General features: G+C 40.1%; 2 protein-coding genes across 2 annotated transcripts in view; one reads left to right on the top strand and one right to left on the bottom strand.

Moving 5' to 3' along the window:
- Positions 1-20,020, bottom strand: part of LOC132819591 (shieldin complex subunit 1-like) — a 78,348-nt gene extending 58,328 nt beyond the window's left edge. Inside the window, exons 1-2 of the mRNA XM_060831163.1 lie at positions 19,943-20,020; positions 8,366-8,550 (exon numbers count right to left, since the gene is read on the bottom strand). Coding sequence (XP_060687146.1) covers positions 8,366-8,546 — 181 coding nt within the window. The 5' untranslated portion in view covers positions 8,547-8,550; positions 19,943-20,020. The remainder of the gene's footprint in view (positions 1-8,365; positions 8,551-19,942) is intronic.
- A 117-nt stretch (positions 20,021-20,137) lies between these two features.
- gpcpd1 (glycerophosphocholine phosphodiesterase 1) overlaps positions 20,138-24,368 on the top strand; it is a 69,809-nt gene continuing 65,578 nt past the window's right edge. The window contains exon 1 of the mRNA XM_060831818.1: positions 20,138-20,327. The gene's annotated coding sequence lies outside the window, so the exon portion shown is untranslated. The remainder of the gene's footprint in view (positions 20,328-24,368) is intronic.

Below are 24,368 nucleotides of genomic sequence, written 5' to 3'. Positions count from 1 at the left end.
GACCTCAGCATCACTGATGCCAGTCTTCATTCAATTTGACTCACTCTGCAGTTTCTCAGGTGTATCTCAGCTTCAGGATATTTCTGCACAAGCACTGACCCAGGCCCAGCCTGCTTCAGCTGCTTCATCAATAACCTTCCCTCCATCTTAAGGAATTCACTGATTGTCGTAAATTGCTCCCAAGATACTGAAGCAGTTCATGTCCAAATAGAACAAGACTTGGACGATATCCAGGCTTGGGTGAACAAATGTCAAACAGCATTCATGCTACATCAATGCCAGGTAATGACCATAGCTAACAAGAGCGAATGTAATCATTCAATGCCATTGTCACCACTAGATCCTCCACTGTCGACATCCTGGACTTAACAACTGAACCGAAACTGAAATGTATGAATTATATAAACACTGTTGTTAGAAGAACAGATCAGAGATTGGACCTAACTCCAAAAATCCTGTGCACCATTTACAAGGCACAAATCAGGAGTGTGATGGAGTACTGCCCACTTGAATGTATGAATGCAGGTCTGTTCAACCCTCAAAAAGCTTAACACCATCCAGGACAAAGCAACCTGCTTAACTGGCACTACACCCATGAGCGAGTTGAACATTGTATGGCCACCAGTGGGCACTTAGTGTATAATTACAGTGCTTCAGGCAACCTAAACATGAGGGCAGGCATTGATTAGAAGGCCTTTACTTGTGTATCATTTTCATATGTTCATAGCTAAAGGAAATAAATATTAATCAACACAAGAAAAGAACAGGCAAATATGGTTCAAATCAATCATTCTCATATGATGAGATAGCATTAACATAGATATAATGGAACAATTTATGTCTTTGTGTGTTGAACCTTTCAATTCCAAATAAGGGGCTGAAGAGTATTCTTTATCCAGATCAGTCTTTTAGGTCAATTCTGGGGAAGGAGGCACTAAGGGTGGCACGGTGGCACAGTGGTTAGCACTGCTGCCTCACAGCACCAGGGACCTGGGTTCAATTCCCGCCTCAGGCGACTGACTGTGTGGAGTTTGCACGTTCTCCCCGTGTCTGCGTGGGTTTGCTCCGGTTTCCTCCCACAGTCCCAAGATGTGCGGGTCAGGTGAATTGGCCATGCTAAATTGCCCGTAGTGTTAGGTAAGGGGTATATGTAGGGGTATGGGTGGGTTGCGCTTCGGTGGGTCGGTGTGGACTTGTTGGGCCGAAGGGCCTGTTTCCACACTGTAAGTAATCTAAATCTAATCTATCACATATATGGGGAAATCTGTGATTACTTGATCTTTTATGGTGTTTCATTTTTGATCACCAGGAAAAATACTTGACTGGAAGGATATGCTGGCAGCTTAACATTTACAGAATTTCGTCATCTCAGTTCAAAGAAAGAAATAGTTGAATAGTGTAAATCGCTTTTTAAAGAACAGTGATGAAAAAGAGATAACAACCTGATAAATGGATAAAGTTTGATTGGTTGAATAATGTTTTTATAGTGTTGTTAGTAACATGAATCTGTATGTACTATTAAGGAGGAACACAGAAGTAAATTGATAGGCCTAAATTAGTAGTGTGCACAAAAGCTAGCTATGTAATAGGTCAGCAAGAAAGTAAATGAGGAAGCTAGAACAGAAGAAAGAAAAGCAAGAAATTGATAGGAAGGACTGTTTAAAAGTTTAATTTGAACTATGTTTAAAGAATGAGACATCACACTAAAATTAATAATATTTAACATTTTTCAGCCCCTGCATTTAAATAAATGTGACTGAAACAATACAGCAAATAGGTTTGCGAATTGTGACAACACAATTTCTCGTCCAAGTTTCTTTTGAGTTATGGAATCAAATACAGTAGTAGAGAGTTTAAAAGCTGCAAGTGTAACTCCACCAATATGCCTTGTTAATAGCGTGCCAGGAGGAACCTTTTCCTTGTAGGTGCACCATCTAACCACAGCACAAGAAAAACAGATCTGTTTGTAGGTAAGATCAGGACTGGAACATGAAGTGATACATTACACTGCTCTGTTCGATAATTGCTATTTAGTGATAACTTTACATAATTTTTTGTTACAGTCTGAAACAACTTAATATAGTGATCAATGTCCTTGGTTGCATCTAAATGAACAATACAGTTCTATAAACAACAAAATGATATTTTGTATCATGAAAACATGAGGTGGCAAATACCATTTTGACATTGTACTTTACCAACTGTAAAATACAGGAAATTTTATAACATTAAACTACAACTGAAGATATCTGACTGTTATAGGTCATCCTAATTTCTCTCAATTTTCTTCCTCCTAGGTAGTTATCAACAGCAAGATGCCACTGTAGAAGATCCCAAAAGAGAACTATCTTCCTCAGGAAGGGCTGTAAAATACTTCATCCTGCATAGAAATCAAATCATACATTTGCACTCTTAGCAAAGTAGACAAAGAACCAGTGGGGTTTTGCATGTGGTAAAATACCCAGTATAAGTGGCTAACAGCAGGGAATGGTGGCATAAACAGCACGGGAGAATGCTTACCAGAAGAAAAGGATCTCTCTCCATTTGCGACAGAGGATAGAAATAAGGACTTCATTGCCCCAACCATGACAAGAACACTGAGATCTACATTGAAGCAGTGGAACCCTTACCAAGGAATTTCACCACTATGATTGACAATGTGGAAAAATGTGTTTGGACATCTCCAGAATTGCTGCTGCATAGTCTTGCTGTCTTCGTGGAAGATCAAAGTTCTGCCATTAGAGGCTATGAGCGTCAAAACAAAAGGGAGACTGATTGATTAACTGGAGAGGGGCTTAGAGAAAGTTCATCCATCTTATGTACTCTACTTCATAATAGTTTCAAAAGACCATTGAGAAAATCATCAAGTCTGAAAAATATTTTCTTATTATCTGACATTTTGTTTTATTTCTCAAAACTTATATTCAATCTCTTCAGTTTCTCCGATTAATTATTTTTAGCTCTCTTCATTTCTCAATGCTCATCCTCCATTGCAAAGATTATTGCAATGTGATTACTGAGCAAATTTTCTATTTCCTGATCTTCAGTTACAATATCTGCATCGACTTTTAGACCATTGCATCAACCTCTTCCTGTTATTATACTTACACTGCTATCTATCTAGAAATTTTATTTTTCTGCAAGACACTTTAGCTATAAATTATGTGTCTTATCATGTTATACTGTACAACCACCTGATGAAGGAGCAGCACTCCGAAAGCTCTCTATCCAGAAACATAGAAAATTTCCTCCTAAATTGGAAGAGGAGTAATATACTGGCAGGGAAATTTGCTACAGCTGTTCAGGAGGATTTAAACTAGTAAGATGGTGTGGTGGGACCCAGGGAGATAGTGAGGAAAGAGATCAATCTAAGACTGATACAGGTGAAAATAGAAGCGAGTCAAACAATCACAGCAAGCAGGGACAAGGTAGGACTAATGATTTAAACTGCATTTATTTCAATGCAAGGGGCCTAACAGGGAAGGCAGGTGAATTCAGGGTGTGGTTAGGAACATGGGACTGAGATATCACAGCAATTACAGAAACATAGCTTAGGGATGGGTAGGACTGGCAGCTTAATGTTCCAGGATACAAATGCTACAGGAAGGATAGAAAGGGAAGCAAGAGAGGAGGGGAAGTGTCATTTTTGATAAGGGATAGCATTACAGCTGTGCTGAGGGAGGATATTCCTGGAAATATATCCAGGGAAGTTATTTGGGTGGAACTGAGAAATAAGAAAGGGATGATCACCTTATTGGGATTGTACTATAGACCCCGAACAGTCAGAGGGAAATTGAGAAACAAACTTGTAAGGAGATCTCAGTGTCTGTAAGAATAATAGGGTGGTTATGGTAGGGGATTTTAACTTTCCAAACATAGACTGGGACTGCCATAGTGTTAAAGGTTTAAATGGAGAGGAATTTGTTAAGTGCGTACAAGACAATTTTCTGATTCAGTATGTGGATGTACCTACTAGAGAAGGTGCAAAACTTGACCTACTCTTGGGAAATAAGGCAGGGCAGGTGACTGAGGTGTCAGTGGAGGAGCACTTTGAGGCCAGCAACTAAAGCTCTATTAGATTTAAAATAGTGATGGAAAAGGATGGACCAGATCTAAAAGTTGAAGTTCTAAATTGGAGAAAGGCCAATTTTGACGATATTAGGCAAGAACTTTCGAAAGCTGATTGGGGGCAAATGTTCCCAGGTAAAGGGACAGCTGGAAAATGGGAAGCCTTCAGAAATGAGATAACAAGAATCCAGAGAAAGTATATTCCTGTCAGGGTGAAAGGAAAGGCTGATAGGTATAGGGAATGCTGGATGACTAAAGAAATTGAGGGTTTGGTTAAGAAAAAGAAGGAAGCATATAGAAGGTATAGACAGGATAGATCAAGTGAATCCTTAGAAGAGTATAAAGGAAATAGGAGAATACTAAAGGGGGAAATCAGGAGGGCAAAAAGGCAACATGAGATAGCTTTGGCAAATAGAATTAAGGAGAATCCAAAGGGTTTTTACAAATATATTAAGGACAAAAGGATAACTAGGAAGAGAATAGGGCCCCTCAAAGATCAGCAAGGAGGCCTTTGTGTGGAGCTGCAGAAAATGGGGGAGATACTAAATGACTATTTTGCATCAGTATTTACTGTGGAAAAGGTTATGGAAGATATGGACTGTAGGGAAATAGATGGTGACATCTTGCAAAATGTCCAGATTACAGATGAAGAAGTTCTAGATATCTTGAAATGGCTAAAGGTGGGTATATCCCCAGGAACTGATCAGGTGTACCCGGGAACTCTGTGGGAAGCTAGAGAAGTTATTGCTGGGCCTCTTGCTGAGATATTTGTATCATCAATAATCACAGGTGATTGGCAAACATGGTGCCACTGTTTAAGAAAGGGGGTAAGGACAAGCCAGGGAACTATAGACCAGTGAACCTGACCTCGGTGGTGGGAAAGTTGTTGGAGGGAATAATGAGGGACAGGATGTACATGTATTTGGAAAGGCGAGGACTGATTAGGGATACTCAACATGGCTTTGTGCATGGGAACTCATGTCTCACAAACTTGATTGAGTTTTTTGAAGAAGTAACAAAGAGGATTGATGACGGCAGAGCAGTAGATGTGATCTATATGGACTTCAGTAAGGCGTTCGACAAGGTTTCCCATGGGAGACTGATTAGCAAGGTTAGACCTCATGGAATACAGGAAGAACTAGCCATTTGGATACAGAACTGGCTTAAAAATAGAAGACAGAGGGGGGTGGTGGAGGGTTGTTTTTCAAACTGGAGGCCTGTGACCAGTGGAGTGCCACAAAGATCGGTGCTGGGTCCTCTACTTTTTGTCATTTACATAAATGATTTGGATGCGAGCATAAGAGGTACAATTAGTAAGTTTGCAGATGACACCAAAATTGGAGGTGTAGTGGATAGCGAAGAGGATTATCTCAGATTATAACAGGATCTTGACCAGATGGGCCAATGGGCTGAGAAGTGGCAGATGGAGTTCAATTTAGATAAATGCGAGATGCTGCATTTTGGTAAAGTAAATCTTAGCAGGACTTATACACTTAATGGTAAGGTCCTAGGGAATGTTGCTGAACAAAGAAACCTTGGAGTGCAGGTTCATAGCTTCTTGAAAATGGAGTCGCAGTTAGATAGGATAGTGAAGAAGGTATTTGGAATGCTTTTCTTTATTGGTCAGAGCACTGAGTACAGGAGTTTGAGGTCATGTTGTGGCTGTATAGGACATTGGTTAGGCCACTATTGGAATATTGCATGCAATGCCCACATCCTAGAAATGAATAGAAAAATGTGGGGAGGTTTGTTGATGGTTACACAATGTTTAACACCACTCGCAACTTCTAAGATATTGATGCTTGGATACTATCTGTATGCAACAGGTCCTGAACAATGTCTAAGCTTGGGCTAATAAACAGCAAGTAATATTCATGTCACCTAAGTGCCAGACATCTCAAAGACCATCTCAAACACAAGTGAATCTAACCATCCCTCCTACTGTTCAATGCAATTCCAATTGCTGAATCTCCCACTATTCTGAGGGATACCATTAGCCAGGAACCAAGTTGGGCTTGCCATATGAAACTGCGGCTACAAATGTAGGTCAGAAGCTAGGAATAATGCCCTGATTATCTCCCCAATGACATCCACCATCTGCAAGCCCAAGTTATGAGTGTGACGGTCAACTTTCTACTTGACTAGATAGGTGCATCTCTGGCGAACCTCAAGCCGCACAACACCACCAACTCAACCCATTTCAGTAGCACCACATCCATCACTTTCGATATACAATCTCTTCACTATTGATGCATAATTACAGCAATATATACCATCAACAAAATGGTACAAGCTACATCACTAAGGCTTCTTCCAACTCATGATCTCTATCAGTTAGTGGGACATGTTCACAAGCATCAGCTGCTTATCACTGCATGCACTTCCTCTCAGAGTCACCATCCTAATTTGGAACGATATTTGGCATTCTTAACTCATGCTGTATTAAAACCCTAAACTTTCCCCTTAAATGCACTGTGCTGTGAGTATGGTCGAGAGTGCGGTGCTAGAAAAGCACAGCAAGCAGGCTGCATCCGAGAAGCAAGAGAATCAATGTTTTGGGCAAGAGCCCTTCATCATGTTGAAAGTGATGGATGCGATGCTACTGAAATGGGTTGAGTTATATTGTGTGGTGTTGTGCAGCTTGAGTTTTGCCAGAGTTTCACCCATCCAGGCAAGTAGAAGGTACCATCACACTCGTAATTGGTGCCTTGCAGGTGGTAGATATCATTGGGGAAATAATTGAGGCATTATGCACTGTAGAATTCCTAGCTTCTGACCTACACTTGCAGCCACAGTTTTATATGGCTAGCCCAACTCGGTTCCTGATGAAAGGCTCTCGACATCAAAGTATTTAACAGAATATGGCATCAAGGAGCCCTCGCAAGACAATTATCAGGGGAAAACTCGATTGTCCTGCTCCTCGGATGCTGCCTAACCTGCTGTGCTTTTCTAGCACCACACTCTCGACTCTGATCTCTGCAGTCCTCAATTTCTCCCTGCACTGTGACTATACCTACACCCAAAGGACTGCAGGAGTTCAAGGAGGCAGCTCACCAACAGATTCTCAAGGTGATTAGGAAATGGCAATTAATGCTGCCCTGGCCAGAGATGCTCAAATCCAATGAATAAACAAAAAAAAATCTTTAATGCTGAGAATGATATCGCCTCACATGTTTTTCTCTTTTTCCTTTTTGCAGTTCGTTAGTTTATTTGTAGCCTATTGCTGCTGTTTTCATCTCTCATTGTCCACAGGTTTCTAATGAATAGATAACATCATCTAGCATTCATGAGGAAAACTATGAACAATATAACTTAGTCTCCTCCTGAATTGATTAGTGGAGAGAAAACTCCTGGAAAAAATTAAGAAACAATTAGATGCTGCAATGGGACATTGTCAGGCTCATTTTGAAAGGCTGAATGACCTTTATCATTGTAAGTTATGTTATGTCTCATCTATGTTTTGGACCAGGCCAGACCCTAACTTTTTCTTATTTTAAAGATAGATGTGAAGTGGATATTCCAGGTGTAATGCAGGCTAGTCAACCCACTTGGCTTTGAGCAAAATAGCATTTATTTAAACACTACAACTGAAACACAAACAAAAGAAAACAGACTTAGAATAACTTAACTATTTAAAAACCCAACTGACTCGATACCGCAACTTAACTAAGGAGCTGTTCTAATTCCCATAACATCCCATAAACACAAACCTTGGCAAAAGGCAAATTCAAACACAGGTTCTTATAAGCAGGAGAGATTTCAAAGAGAGAAGTCAGTCAAGAGTCATCTGCTGAAGCCTGAAACCCTTCTCTGGACTGCAGCAGCTTCTCGCTGTTACAACTAAATGAAACGAAAAAAATACTTGATCTGGGAGAACTGGCCACTCCCTTGCCATTGTTAAACTGGACTCTTTCCCAGATATTACAGCACCTCTGCCTTAACTCGCAGTTAAAAAAAACCCAAGAACAAAATAACCTTGCTGAAAGGGCAGCATCATCACATATGTAACAGTGTCATATTCTCCCACAGCCTTATAAATTTAAAGGTCAAATGTTTTGTGTTCATTTTGTTTTTCACATTTTAATTCTTTGAGGTGTGAAAAAGTCTTTGAAGTTTATTGAAATATTTCCTAGCGTCTCAATGATTTACAACAAATATTTATTTGATACATCATGATATTGATCATGAGCTATCTTTATATTTAATCCAGAATTACCAGAATGCAATTTTTACCCTTCGCTATAATTTATGCAATTTATGATATTGATGAAAACATTTATTAAAATCGGTTACATACCTGTATTTATGATGGGCGTCGCTGAGGCAGAAGTGATACCAATAGAATCTGAATGTTTGCTCGCAATATCTTCATCAGACATCAGCTGGTCACCTACATTTGGTAAACTGTAAGTAGTTGGCAGTTCCAGTACACTATTTGACTCTGATAGATTACTTGATAAACCTTCATTTGTAGACATAATCCTGTTACAGAAAAATGAGAAGCTAATTTATAAACTATACACACTTTTTGTTACACGGCAGAAGGCATATTTATAAACGCTAGCAATTCTGCTTTAATGAACATATACTTTTATAAGGTGTGATCAGTTGTGAATCAGAAAGTTGTGGGTACAAGTCCCAAACAAGACTTAGTATAAGATCTGGGCTGACACTGCAGTGCTGAGGGAGCACTACTCTATCAGAGGTGCCATCTTTCAAATGAAGGCATTAAATTGAGACCTCATCTGCTCTCTCAAGTGGATGTAAAAGATTCTATGGCACTATTTTGAAAACAGCAGAGGAGCTCTTCCCAGTTTCCTAGCTAATATTTATATCTCAAGGAAGATTGCCAAACAGAATATCTGTCATAAATTTAATGATTTTAATGGAAACTTGTTGTAAACAAATTGGTTGTCATCTCTCCTACTTAAAACAGTGGTCACACTTCTGAAGTACTTTATTGGCCGTGTAGCCCTTAATAAGTGCAAGTCTTTTTTTGTAATTTAAAATGGTTTAGAATATCTTGAAATCATGAAATATACTATATATATGCAAGCTCTCCTTTCATTTACTTCACCAGTTTATTTTTCCCTTCACCCCAGGGTTTATATTGCTGACTTCCATTAGAAATGAGGATATTGAAATTTGTAATGACAAAATGTCATGACTAACATAATGAAAAAAATTGCAATAGAAAGCAAGTTTTAAGGTCAGAAAATTGATATAGATTGAAGTTTTCTTTTTAATAAGCTAAAAATAATTAACAATAATCATCATTTCAAGAATAAAGTTTGAGCAGTAGAGCATCAGACTTTCTGTGAAGTAGTAGCTGAGATGAGACACAAAACTGAAATGTTATGAAACCTATCATTGCTCAGAGAGTATAATTGCAGCAAAACAGGTTCTCACATGGATAGTTTCTGTTGACAAAGGCCCAGATTTTTCAAGAGGGAGTTTGCTGTTGCTGAACGATAAACTGCGGTTGTGTGTTGGGACTATGTAGAGGTCCAAATGCTGCTAATTCCAAGGAAATTGCCCAGAAAGCTGGCCAATTATCCAGGGTCAAGAAATCTCTGAAAAAGTTTCTAGCTCTTGATTTAGAGTCAAAGACTTTGGAAGGTTCCAACCTTAATAATTAGACAGGAAACGTAGAGGATTAAAACATGTTGTAACTCTGTCTTGGCATCTCTCATCTGTAGGTGTTCAAGGCTCGTGTAAAGACTTGTAGCTCAGGTGCCGTTTGCAGTTGTTGTGAGTATGTTTGCGGAGTTGGAAATTTGGTCTGCAACAATCCTGTGGCTGTCCTCTGTTTGAGGGCAGTCACAGAATTCCTAGAAGCTTGGCACTCATCCAAGGACTCCATCAAATAAACACATTAACCTAGACCCAATATACCGATAACTGCAACAAACAACTGGAACCGGCAACTGAAAGCAGTGGGAACAAAACCAAATAAATTCCAGTCAACACAGTACAGCAGCGCTTCACAGGAGGCTCGCCAGCACTGAGGATGTTACCGAGGAAGGGGTCAAAACTTCTGCAAACCAAATTTCCATCTCAGGCAACATACTCGCAACAAATGCTGTAACTCTTTTGCCATCTTCTAAAAATTCTACAGACTCTGGAGCAGTTTCCAGACCCAAGGGTGGCAAATATAATCCATTATTTAAATAGAGAGGGAGAAAAAACACATAATAACAGATCTATTAGCTCAATATCAGTAGATGAGAAAATGCCGGGAGCCAATTATAAAACTCTTTGTATCAGAACATTTGAAAAGCATTAACAGGATTGGACAAAGCATCATGGATTTGTGAAAGACAACTCACATTTAACAAATCTACTGGAGTTTTTTTTGAGTGTATAATTAGTAGAATAGATAAGAGAGAAACAATGAATGTGATGTATTTGGATTTTCTAAAGGTTTTTGAATGGGTTTCTTGTCAGAGGTTAGTGGGCAAAGTTGAAGCACACTGATGGGGGTGGGAGGGGTAATATATTAGCATGGATTGAGAATTTATTAATAGACAGGAAAGAGTGAGAGGGATTAATGTTTCTTTTCCTTAGTGTCAAACAGTAACTAGTGAGGTTCCACAAGGATCACTGCTTCAACCCCATATATTCATGATATATGTAAATTACCTGGCTCAGGGAACCAAATACAAGTTTACCAATGATTGAAAGTTAGTTGGGATTATGAGTTGTGAGGAGAAGGCAAGGAAGCTTCAAGGTGATTTAGACTAATTGAGTGAGTGGGGAAAAACATGACAGATGCTTTACAGTGTGACCAATTGTGAAGTTATACACTTTGGTGCAAAAAGTAGATAGTGAGTGTATTATTTAAATGATGGTATATTAAGAAGTGTGGCTGTTCAAAGGGCTTTGTGAATTCCTGTGCATCAGTTAATACAAGTATATAAGCAGGTGCAACAAAGAAAGAAGAAGGCAAATGGTAAATTGGCCTTCTTTGAAAGAGGATTTGAGTTCAGAATTGGAGATATCTTACTAAAGTTCTCCAGTGCAGTGGAAAGATGGCACTGGAGTACTGTGTGCAGCTTTCTGGGATTTAGATATTAACAAACTAGCACAACCATTCAAAAAGATGAACGACTTAATCTAAGTTTTTAATATATTTCAGCTGCATGACACTGTAACCTTATTGCTATAAATTCTGTGTTTTCTGGTCCTGGCCCACAACCACCTGATGAAGAAGCAATGCTTCAAAAGCTAGCTCTTCCAAATAAACATGTTGGACTATAACCTGGTGTGTGATTTTTAACTTTGTAAACAAGGAGTACAGTTTCAGCACCATACCAATCCACTGTTAGATATGAGCATTGATTATTAACAAATTGCCTGCAAAGTCTCTGTACTGGCTTGAAATTGAAATATTTGTTTTTTTCCTTGAAATATTAAATTACATAAGCAGAAATGTCATAGAGTCCTGAGAAAAACATTTGCTAAATTCCTCCCCAAGTCTCCACCAGCCAGTATCTCCTGCTCTGAAATTCTTTTGTTGGAGTAGCCATTTGGCCTGTGTTTTCTTTTTCAGTTTATCACAAAGTTATCTGATTGGAACTTGTTCACTGTCAATAAACAAAAACTTCAGAGTAAAGGGTCAACAGAAAGTTCAAAAACCTCTTCCTTGAAGCAAAATGCAGAGTTGCCACCGCTAAACTCATTAAGGTAGCAGTCACATTTCTTGAAATACGAAAACTCAAGTAATCATGCAGCTAGCATTAAAATTTAGCAACTATTCTGGTGCTCCCATGGGTTCCTCCAACAAATTCTACATCACACCTATGATGTACCTTTAGGAAAGGCAAAGATTTTACAATTTCAGGGCACTAACTCAGGCCAGCAGCACAGAATTATTTTCTTCATAAAGAAGGAATAAAAACAGCCACTCACATCAAAAATAACTTGGTTAAATTATAGATTAATTTATCCTCTAACTCGTCGTCCTGCGTAACCATTACTTATCTAAGATTACGACTGTTTCTTAGATTATATCTCAATATCAGCTAAATATACAATAATGCACTGTGGCACTTTTATGACGCATTAACACTCCACCACTGAGATAGTCTCATAAAACATATGAGCAAAACAAACATCAGGAAATTAGAATTGTGCAATGTCCTATAAATAGCATGCGTGATCTACGATCAGTGAATCTGTTTTCATTGTGCTGTGAAAGATAAATACTAGACAGGATATTAGAAGAACACCCTTTCGTAAAGTTTGAGGTTGTGCAATACAATGACAGTGAATCAGCACATCCTTTTACATCTCGACTGATCTTTATGTTCCTTGCTTTCAAAGACTGTTTTATTCCTGGCTTTTTTTTTGCAATAGAGCCATGCAAAGTTTAGACGTTTATATGTGGAAATGTGCTTTTCAAACATTTTGTTTACATGTGGAAATGTGCTTTTCAAACCTTTAAGAAATTATCAGTGAGGTCACAGTTAGATGTTTCCTCTTCTGCAGCTAAAATATTTTTTAAAAACTCAAATTCAGCAGAAAGCTCATGTTTACCATTGCTGGTTTCTTCTTAGACACATTTTAAAAAGGAAGAAATTGGTCCCCTTCATACAATTCCTTTCTATGTGAAAAAGAAAAGTTAAATAGCTTGTAAAACTAATCAGCAATGTAAATCAATGGAGATGTTGAAAGATTAGATTCCCTACAGTGTGGAAACAGGCCTTTCGGCCCAACCAGTCCACACCAACACTGAAGAATAACCCACCCAGACCCATTTCCCTCAGACTAATGCACCTAACACTATGGGCAATTCACCTGATCTGCACATCTTTGGATTGTGGGAGGAAACCGGAGCACCTGGAGGAAACCCATGCAGACACGGAGAGAATGTGCAAACCTGGGACCCTGGTGCTGTGAGGCAGCAGTGCTAACCACTGAGCCACCGTGGAAACATATAAATATAAAATTGTTTAACTGATAATCTTCAATGTGTAGAATGACTTAGACGGAATTAAAGAATTAGAATCAAGTCCTCATTATGGCATAAAAAATCAAAATGACTGTGGATGCTGGAAATCTGAAACAAAAATAGAAATTTCTGGAAAATCTCAGCAGGTATGCTGTGAAGAATAATTACAGTTAACACTTCAGGTTGAGTGACTCTTTTTCAGGATAGCCTGTAACAGAAGGATGTGGCAACTCTGGTTAGCTTGATTGCCCGTCTCCAATTCCTTGTTTTCTTATAATTCTACAGAGTGAGCACAATAGCAATCGTTTTAATCTGAGAAACACCTTAGACTATCCAAAGACACCTCACAGGTTCATTATCAAACAAAATTTGCCTCCAAGCTACATAATAAAATATTTGGACAAATGACTAAAAATTAGGCAAAAAGATTAGTTTTAAGAGTGCCTTAAAGGAAGAAAGAAAAGCAGAGAGGCTTAATGAGAATTTCAAAACTTATGGTCCTGTCACAACGCGGATGATTAAAATCAGGATGCTCAACGGGCCATAATTAGATGAATGGAGATATTTCATTGGATCATTGAAACAGAGGTTACAGGGATAGGAAGGTGAAGGTCATGAAGGATTTAAAGACAAGGATACCCATTTTATAACTAATGAGTTGCTTAACTCACAGCCAATATAGGTCAGCAATACAGGGTAATTGGTTAATGGGGCAAGTTAGGAATGGGGATTAGAGTTTTGGACAAAGTCAGGTTTATTGAGGGTTAAATGTGGGAAGCTGGACAGGAATGTCTTGGAATGGTCAAGTCTTGAGGTAACAAATGCTAGATTGAGAGTTTCAGCAGATGATGAAATATCTGCTGAGTTATACGAAATTATGGAGGTGGAAATGGGCAGTCTTAGTGATAAATGGCATTTGCACTTCAAAGATTATCTCTGCACTAAATACGCACTAAAATTACAATCAATTTAGTTAATTCTCAAGCAGTTGCCAGTGGGAGGAAAGGAGTCAGTAGCTAGGGAACAGACACTGATGTTAGGACTGAAGCCAATGGCTTTAGTCTTCCCAACATTTATTTGGAATAACGGATGCTAGTTAGCATTCAACAACATAGCGAGCACAAGAGGACACAAGAGAAAAATACTTGGGAGGAAGTGATGGATGTCAGAGAACACAAAAAAATGACACTGTTCTCAGAAGACATTGTCATGAGGCAGCTTGTAGATGAAAAACAAGGAGTCATGGATAGATCCTTGGGGGACCCAAAGGTAACTATATGGAAGAGGGAGCAATGTTATTGCAGATAATTCTTTGGCTATGCCTGGATAAATAAGAAAGGAACTAGTTAAATTAAATTAAATCCCATTCAGCTAGATGATGGCGGTGAGGAAATGCATTGTCCTAAAGACTGCAGACAGATTGAGAAGGACAAGGACTCACACCACGGACCAGGGTTCAATTTCAGCCTTGGATGACTGTCTGTGTGGAATTTGCCTGTGTCCGCATAGGTGTCCTACCACAGTTCAAAGATGTGCAGGTTCGGTGGATAGGCCATACTAAATTGCCCATAGTGTCTTGGAATGTGCAAGCTAGGTGGATTAGCCATGGAAAATGCGGGGTTAGAGGAATAGGGTAGGTGGGTGGGTCTGAGTGGGATGCTTTTCAGTGTCAGTGTGGACTCAAATGGCTTGTTTCCACACTGTTGGGATTCTATTCTATCTTAACCAAGTTTGCAACATGTATAACAAATATCTAGTTTTCCTTCTAGCATGATTTCTTGCAATCCACATGAAACTAAATTTCATCCACTGCCTCAATGGTAATGACGTCATGGGATATATTCTGGACTATGAGATCACAGGTTGTGATGGTCAACAACACTTTCTCAATGCCCAGTTTAGAAACTGCTAGAATCTATCCCATTCAAGATATTCACGGAGTTTCAACACGATTGGTTTGGTAAAAAAGGACATTTGCACAACAAGGCCTGTGGGGTGGTGACTCCTATCAAAATTATCATGCACAGGTACACCCAAAATGGACAGATTTGGTGTGTGGTCACATAAGTTCTTCTTTATGGATAGTTCTCTCACCAACTGCTTCAGGTCTGTCTGGCAGATTGGTCTTTCAGGACGTAGTCAGTTCAGTCAGTACTGGTGCTACTGAGCTGTTGATAACATGAAAGTTGTCATTGATAACATGAAAGTGCACCCTTGTTATCCTCAGTGAATCTACAAAGTAGTGTTCAACATAGAGGAGAACTGACTCATTAGCAATGGAAGATAATTTGCAAGTTTCCTTGCTCTTTTTGGTTTAATGTCATTATGCTTCATGGTATCTGGAGTCAACGTTTCAGGATATTCCTTCCCAACTGTTTTCCTCTGCTGATGAATGAAGGCAGGACATTGACTATAATATCTGGTTGGTGGGTTTGACTATGCTGGGCAGTTGCTTAATTAGTTTGTGGAACAGCTGTCTCATTTTGTGCATATCTTCAAACATTAGTGAACGTTAGTGAGCAGCACTTTGCAGATTGAGTATTGTGCAATTTGTTCCTTGGTTCAAGCCAGATAACATTCTCATGATGGACTTTTTGACTTTTCTACTGTGGTTTTATATGAGAGTAGCTTGCTAGGTCTTTCTGAGACAAGTTAAGAGATTACTGTGGGTCTGGAATCCCATGTAGGAGAGACTGTTAAGGATGGCATGTTTCTTTCCCAAGGAGCGTTAGTAATTAGATGTGTACTTAAAGATGATCCAGTAGTTTTATGGCTACTTATTGAATTTAAGTTCCACCAACTGCCATGATGGGATCTGAAGTCATGTCTTTGGAGCATTTGTCTGTGCTGCTGGATGAAGAGTCCAATATTATTACTGCTATACTATTGTTGTCTCGCAGTTAACTTTTGGTTAGGGATAAAATGTACCCACTATTCGAACCAGGGAAATCTAATCTGTGGAAGAGTGAAGATTGGAGGATAATGGACAAAGGGTAGCAACAAATGGCAAAAACTACAGGTGTTTGATCAGGAATTTTCTAGGAAGTTGATCACCCAAGAGCTATTTTGAAAAGTAATTGTATGAATTAAACAAATAAAAACACAGCAACTGCTGGAAATCAAAACAAAACTGGAAACATGCCGATGCACATTAGCTCAGTCGATGCTTTAGACAGTTCTGAAGACTGTTCAAAATGTTAACTTTTCTCTCTACAAATGCTGCTTGAAGACTGTGTTTCCAGCAACTACTTTATTTTCCCAAATAATTAGACAGATAATGTTTTGAATAAAATCAATGATTATCTTATCAATCTCTGTTGAAAAAGTTGCGAGGTTCACATTTTGAAAATATTTTAATGCTAATGGCATGTAATAATGTGGGGTGGAGAAATCCCTGTGAGACATCTGTAATGGCAGCTCTAAATGTTATAGCTTTTATATTAGTAAAACAAACTTAAATCTATTCTCTCTTTCACAAACCACCCAATCTCTGACCTTTCCTGAAAACAGGAGGCAATAGCCACACCTCCATTGCTGATGACAGTCTGATAACTGATACCATCTTCTGAATTCCAAAGGTCAGCGAAACATCCATAGCTTTGCACAAGCATTTAAAGAAGTTATGTAGTTACATAATAATGTAACATAGTACATCTTAACATCACCACATGACAAATACTGTAATATTTACTAAGTGCCATGTGAAACACTTAAGAAAGTTAAGTTATTCATTAAAATTAAGCAATTGATCGTGATTTTGGTTGTCTGCGTAATATCCTCATATATAGCTCAAGGTCATGTTCCTTTCAACACCACGCAATGTTTTACATTGTTAAAGGCAACGTCGTTTGATTGCTATGCAATTCTGAATGTTGTAAAGGAGAGGATCCGCACATTTACACTGGGGTCTCTCAGTTCTCACTCTGTGCTTCCACTGTTCACAGACTGTATAAGAACATATCTTACTTGGAGTTGAACACTGTCCACTTAACAAGCACTTTTGACAGGGTGGTGTTAAAGGGCAATAAAGGTGGTTACTGCTGCGTCCCCAATCTGCTCTTATCAGCCAACATTTTGACCAAGCTTTTTTCACAAATTGGCTCTATGCAATTAAAACATTTTTAGTTAAAATGACATTTTAACTAAAAATTACACAGTTCCAGATGTATAAGATAACTTTGAAATTCATGTTTCCCCCATAATACCATTTTGATCTTGTTTCTTTTTTTAAAAAATTGTTATTGTTACACTCGCAGTCTATTGCTGCCTCACTCAATGCTTGAATGAACAGAAATACCAACATTTTCTCTCATAATGAAGATGCGAGTGTACTTTAAGCGAGTCAAAAGCAGCAGAACTAACAGATAGAGCATCAAGTGATCTCAATAAGGTAACAATGTAACACTTGGTCCAACAACTCAATTAGATCGTTGCCTGGAGACAAAAACAAATTTGAATTCCGCCAATCAGTTTAACTTATACCCCGAAAAATACCAAACTCCAATCCAGTTTGACTTTAGTATACTGACAACCTTAAAAACACACTCTGATGATTTGGGGGTATAAGACCGGGGAAAATTGAACTGTTGAGAGGAGAACTGCTAAGCCCCAACATGTAGAAGACTGCTTGAAAAATAGCTCTCTTAAAAGTAGCTTTTGCGATCAGTAATCGCTGGTGCAGAAATTTCTAAGAAAAGAAGACACAGGAAGATCCAAATAGAAGAACTGAAAGCTGTGTTGTTTTGTAAATCCTAATTGGGAATTTTATGGGACTATTATAGAAGGGAAGATGAAAGATAGGTTTGAGTAAGGACTTGTACATAGTTATTAGTTAATTATTCCTTGATTTTACAGATTACTGCATAGGATACATCTTTTGTGTTGCTGGTTTTTAAATTAAGCAATACCCTGTATTGCTTGGATAACCAGAAATACTGACATTTTCTCTTTTTTTTTAGATTAGATTAGACTTACAGTGTGGAAACAGGCCCTTCGGCCCAACAAGTCCACACCGACCCGCCGAAGCGAAACCCACCCATACCCCTACATTACCCCTTACCTAACACTACGGGCAATTTAGCATGGCCAATTCACCTGACCCGCACATCTTTGGACTGTGGGAGGAAACCGGAGCACCCGGAGGAAACCCACGCACACACGGGGAGAACGTGCAAACTCCACACAGTCAGTCGCCTGAGTCGGGAATTGAACCCGGGTCTCAGGCGCTGTGAGGCAGCAGTGCTAACCACTGTGCCACCGTGCCGCCCGTGTCTTCTGGACACTTTTTTACTGATGCAATTTTGAATCCCTCTTCATTTATCTTTTGGCCTTTATATGAACTTTTCTCATGTAATCTTTGGTATATTTTGAGTAGTATAAAAATTAAAGATGAGAACAGAAGTTGCTGGAAAAACTAAGCAGGTCTGGCAACATTTGTGCAGAGAAAGCCAAGTTAATGTTTTAGATCCTGTAAATCAGATTGTACCCATTATTAGGTTAAATTCAAGTTGGAGCTATTATTCAGTGCCTACTAAAAGAAATATGTTGATAGTGTCATGTGATTTGAATAAAAGAGCAGCATTCCAATTCAACAAGAATGACTCAAATGGTTGGAGGAAAGGGATGCATATATTTTAGGGCGTAATAAGAAACTATGACTAATGAGGGAGAAGCAGTAAACAGTTTTTCTTGGACTTTTGACAAGGTTCCGCATTGTAGACTAATTAGTAAAATTAGATCACATGGGAATGGAGATTTGGATACAAAATTGACTTAACAGCAGGGGACAGTGTGATCAGTGGTGTGCCACAGGGATTAATGAAGGGTAAACCTTTGTTTGTCATTTATATAAATTATTTAGATAGAAGGTATGGTGAATAAGTTTGCAGATGACACCAAAATTGGTAATGTAGTGGACAGTGCAGAAGATTATAAAGAGATCATGATATGAGTCAATGGGCTGAGGAATGGCAGATGGAGTTTAATTTGGATAAATGTGAGGTATCACATTTTGATAAAACAGTAAAGGGTGGGACTTTTACAATTAAATGTGAGGCCTTCAGCAGTGTTGTAAAGCAGACAGAATAGGAGTTTGCCTACAGAATTCTTTGAAGTTTGTAGACAGGATGGTTATGCACACTTTTCTTCATTGCTCAGACAGGAGTTGGGAATGCATGTTGGTGAGGCCTCTTCTGGAGTAAAACATGAGGTCTGCAGATGCTGGAGATCACAGCTGAAAATGTGTTGCTGGTTAAAGCACAGCAGGTCAGGCAGCATCTCAGGAATAGGGAATTCGACGTTTCGAGCACAAGGAATCACGAAGTACCATTTCCAGTTTTAGTCACCCTACCATAGGAAGGAAATTGTTAAATTGGAGCAAGTTCAGAAAAGACTTACAAGGATGTTGACTGGAATGGAGAGATTACAATGTAAAAATAGACTGGAAACGTCAGAGTCTGTTTTGCTGGAGGTGGAGGGGGTGACTTCATAGAGGTTTATGAAATCATGAAGGGTATAGATAAAGGTGAATGGCAGGTCTCCTTTCCCTAGGGTGGGGGAATTTCAGGACGAGGGGGCATATTTTTAAAGTGAGAGGTGAAAATTTTACAAAGGACATGAGGCAACATTTTGGGGGAAAAAAATAGTTCGCGTGCGGAATGACGGTCAGAGGAAGTGATGGATGCGGGTGCGGTTCCACTGTTTTTAAAAGACATTTGGATAGGAACATGAATAGCAAAGGTTTTGAGGGACATGGGCCAAGGGACAGGCAGGTGAGACGAGTGTACTTTGGGAATATGGACTGTTTCCGTGCTGGAAAATACTCTTATCTCGTGTATTTTTTAAAAAAAACAACCTGCACCTTCGTTTACCCATTCGCAATGAGCTAAAAAGCGATTTTATAGAAGACGGACGCAAATGTACCGAGGAGGGGGGAATAGACTCTGCACTTTCGGCCTTCACCATCAGGAACGAGAATATTCAGTGACCAGCAACGACACCTCACCCTTCGGGAAGATGGGGGGAGGGGAATGATGGACAGGAGGGACCCGCCAATCAGGCAGAGGGTGGGCAGACGGCGGAACCAATGGGGTGCAGCAAAAGGGCGGTGGGCGGGGTCTTGCGAGTGGCGGCGGATGATTGCCATCGGAGCGCTCGCGAGCTCGGTCTGTTGGGTTTCCTCTGTCCGTAAACCGGCCTCCTTCATCTGCCGTCCGTCCCGCCCTCAACCCTCGCTCACCTTTCCAGTATCTTTGTTTAAAACATCCGTCGTGGTCGAAGAAGAAGTCGGATTGATGATTTGCTTTAGGTAGGTTTCAGACGTTGCCCTGCTGTCGGTCAGGGGGGAGGGAGAGACACGGCGGTTACAAGATGCTGCCGCCGCCGCCGCCGCGTGAACAGGCTCCGGGTGGATCGGGCTTTTCCGGTGGAGCGGGCGCGCGCGAGAGAGAGGAGGGATCCTTCACACCGCCTCCCCCCAAACACACCGTTTCATTCTCTTCATCATTATTCTTTCCCCCTTCTTCTCCCCCCACCTCCCTCCAAAAACTACCCCACTTCACTGCCTCACCCCCCCCCAAACACTGCTGTGTCTTCCCCACTTCACCCCAAACACTACTGTGTCTTCCCCACTTCACTGCCTCACCCCCCCCAAACACTACTGTGTCTTCCCCACTTCACTGCCTCACCCCCCCAAACACTGCTGTGTCTTCCCCACTTCACTGCCTCACCCCCCCCAAACACTGCTGTGTCTTCCCCACTTCACCCCAAACACTACTGTCTTCCCCACTTCACCCCAAACACTACTGTGTCTTCCCCACTTCACCCCAAACACTACTGTGTCTTCCCCACTTCACCCCAAACACTACTGTCTTCCCCACTTCACCCCAAACACTACTGTGTCTTCCCCACTTCACCCCAAACACTGCTGTCTTCCCCACTTCACCCCAAACACTACTGTCTTCCCCACTTCACTGCCTCACCCCCCCCAAACACTACTGTGTCTTCCCCACTTCACCCCAAACACTACTGTGTCTTCCCCACTTCACTGTCTCACCCCCCCCCCCCGCACTACTGTGTCTTCCCCACTTCGCTGCCTCAATCCCTCCCCCTGCCCCTGTCCCCCCAAACACTACAGTTTGGGGTGGCACGGTGGCTCAGTGGTTAGCACTACTGCCTCACAGCACCAGGGTGTCAGATTCGATTCCAGCCTCGGGCTTTTTACCCATCTTCTTTCCTCCTTTTCTCACCTCCCACCGTCATCAAAAAAATTTGGCATTCCCTTTGCCTCTCCCAATCAATGAGGGATTGCGTTTCCCACCCTCCTGTCATCCTCCTCCTCTGCCTCAATCGCAAACAAAAATACATTAAAAAACCTAGTTGTCACTGCTGTGGAATGTCTTCAATCAACAATCAAAAAGAGAGGCGTGCTTGCCAAATCAATCCTTAAAAGGTCTGATCTACAAGTTAATTTAAAGTGAGGATTTTGTCAAGGGTTGTTACTATGCTGCACCCATTGCTATATCAACTCCTTCCCTTTTTGTGTAGGTGATATGTGATTTTTTTTTGTTTGATGTGTTTTTATCTCTCACCAATTTGCATCCATTTACACAAAGCAAGTGGGGACTACCTCCCTGTTTATTGCAGGAGCAATGTTTTGGACTTTCTTTCTTCTGTATTTTCCCTTTCTAAAGAAAAAGGAATCCAAGCCTGTTCTTTTTGAGGAGATAGTCATCAAGAAATCAGAAGAAAATTTGGGCCATACAATTTGCATTGTTGTAATGCCATTAACCACCAAAAAGTAAAATATGTACTCGAGTAAGGTTCCCCATGGTAGGCAATTGTACAAAATATAGAGGCATGGGATTGAGGGGTGATTTAACAGTTTGGATCAGAAACTGGCTAGCTGAAAGAAGACAGGATGGTGGTTGATGGGAAATGTTCATCCTGGAGTTCAGTTACTAGTGATGTACCTCGAGGATCTGTTTTGGGGCCACGGCTGTTTGTCATTATTATAAATGACCCAGATGAGGTTGAAGAAGGATGGGTTAGTAAGTTTGCAGATGACACCAAGGCTGGTGGAGCTGAAGGATGTTGCAAGTTACCCAGGGACGTAGCTAAGCTGCAGAGCTGGGCTGAGCGGTGGCAAATAGAGTTTAATGCTGAACAATGTGAGGTGATTCACTTTGGAAGGAGCAGCAAAAATAAAGCGTGCTGGGATAATTGTAAGATTCTTGGTGGTGTAGATGAGCAGTACTTTGTGTGTCCAGGTATGTAGATCCCTGAAAGTTCCCACCCAGATTGATGGGGTTGTTAAGAAAGCATATGATGTATTAGCTTTGATTGGTAGAGGGATCGAGTTTCGGAGCCACAAGGTCATGCTGCAGCTAAACAAAACTCTGGTGCAGCTGCACTTGGAGTATTGTGTGCAGTTCTGGTAACTGCATTATAAGAAGGACATGGAAACTTTGAAAGGGTTCAGTGGAGATTTGCTAGGATGTTGCCTGTTATGCCGGGAAGGTCTTACGAGGAAAGGCTGAGGGACTTGAGGCTGTTCTTGTTAGAGAGAAGAAGTATGAGATGTGACTTAATTGAGACATATAAGATTATCAGAGGGTTAGGTAGGGTGGACAGTGAGATCCTTTTTCCTCTGCTGCTGATGGCTAGTACGAGGGGATATAGCTTTAAAGTGAGGGGTGATAAATACAGGACAGATGTCAAAAATAGTTTCTTTACTCAGTAATAGGGGGTGTGGAATGCACAGCCTGCAATAGTAGTAGACTTGCCAATTTTAAGGGCATTTTAAGTGGTCATTGGATAAACATATGGATGAAAATGAAATAGTGCAGGATTGATGGGCTTCAGATTGGTACTACAGTTCGGTGCAATATAGAGGACTGAAGGTACTACGCTGTTCTGTTGTAAAAGTCAATCTCATAAAAATCAAACTTTTTTTTGGTCAAAACATTGAGTTTTCCATATATCTTATAAAAATCAACCCTAGTTCTTTGCAGAAAACATACTAACATTTGTGAGTCAAGGTATTATCCTGTACATAACTGTTACAATGAGGAAATGAATTTTTTTTACGCTACAGGTACATTTATATGAAATTCTGAAATCCAAAACCTTTTTTTATGGAGTGTGGAGCATCGTTTTAGTGGACCCAACTCCACATCCACTCGAACCATGTTACTCAGATGTGACTTGGCAGCGTAGCCCATCACTGACAGGCATCAATGGTGTCTCAGTGCTCGTACTATTCACATATGCGTTTTAGTTTTTTTTATTTCATTTTGTGAAAATGTCATTTTATTCTGAAATCCGAAAATTTCCGAATTCCAGAAAAACGACTGGCGATATCGGAAAAAGCATTGTGCACCTGTATTATGTAATTTGATTTACAATTCACACCAACTCGGCGCCAAAGAGCTGAGTGACAACCAATCTCATGGAATGCAGTCATGTATTTGAGGTTTCAAAGTCTCTTTTTGTGTGTTTGTGTGTGTGTGTGTGTGTGTGTGTGTGTGTGTGTGTGTGTGAGAAAAGTCCCTACAGAGAAACAAACAATTTACAGTAGTGTTTAAACTGAAGGTTATTGAAGTTATAGAGAAGACAAAACTGTGTAGCAGCAAGAGTTTTGTGTTTCGGAGAAACTTGAGAGACTAGAAAAAGATATTGAACCAAGTTCAGACACTGCTAAAAGGAAAGTGTGCCAATAGTGGTAAACTTAGCAGATGGCTGCAGTTGGAGAGAAAAATTGCTTTGTGAGTTCTTGAAAATCGTCAAAATGAAAAATGTTAGTCATGAAGCCATCCAAATCCATGCAGGAATCAAATCAAATCAAAGAAGGGTGGCATTTTGAATTTTAAGGCAGGTGTTGGATGGTGCATAAGGTTCATGAGAAGAAATGACTTATTACTTCAGCAGAGAACTAAGATTGCATGAAAGCTGTCTGCTGAACTAGCAGATAAGCTTTATTACAGTTTTACCAGTTCATAATCAAAAATCGGCAGGTGGGAGGCTACAAGTGACCGTGCATTGGAAACATGGATGAAATGCTTATTATTCATGACATACTGGAGAATCGAACTGTGAATCAAAAAGGAGGAAAAAAAAACAGTCTTGGTGAAAATCACAGGCCATGGGAAAAGTAGGTTTACTTTAGTTTCATCTTGTATGGCTGGTGGTACTAAGTTAAAACTGATGGCTGTTTTTAAGAGAAAAAAATTTGTCAAAGGAGAAATTTCCAAAAGAAATTGTCATTCATATGGATGTTGAAAATGGATAAAGGGAATTTGGAATTTATAACCTGGTGCACTACACAAGGAAAAGAGTTTACTCGTCTGGG

This window comes from Hemiscyllium ocellatum, chromosome 10 (assembly GCF_020745735.1).
Source record: "Hemiscyllium ocellatum isolate sHemOce1 chromosome 10, sHemOce1.pat.X.cur, whole genome shotgun sequence".
NCBI lineage: Eukaryota > Metazoa > Chordata > Chondrichthyes > Orectolobiformes > Hemiscylliidae > Hemiscyllium > Hemiscyllium ocellatum.
The sequence above is the reverse complement of the archived record's forward strand: the minus strand, read 5'-3'. Positions and strand labels throughout refer to the sequence as shown.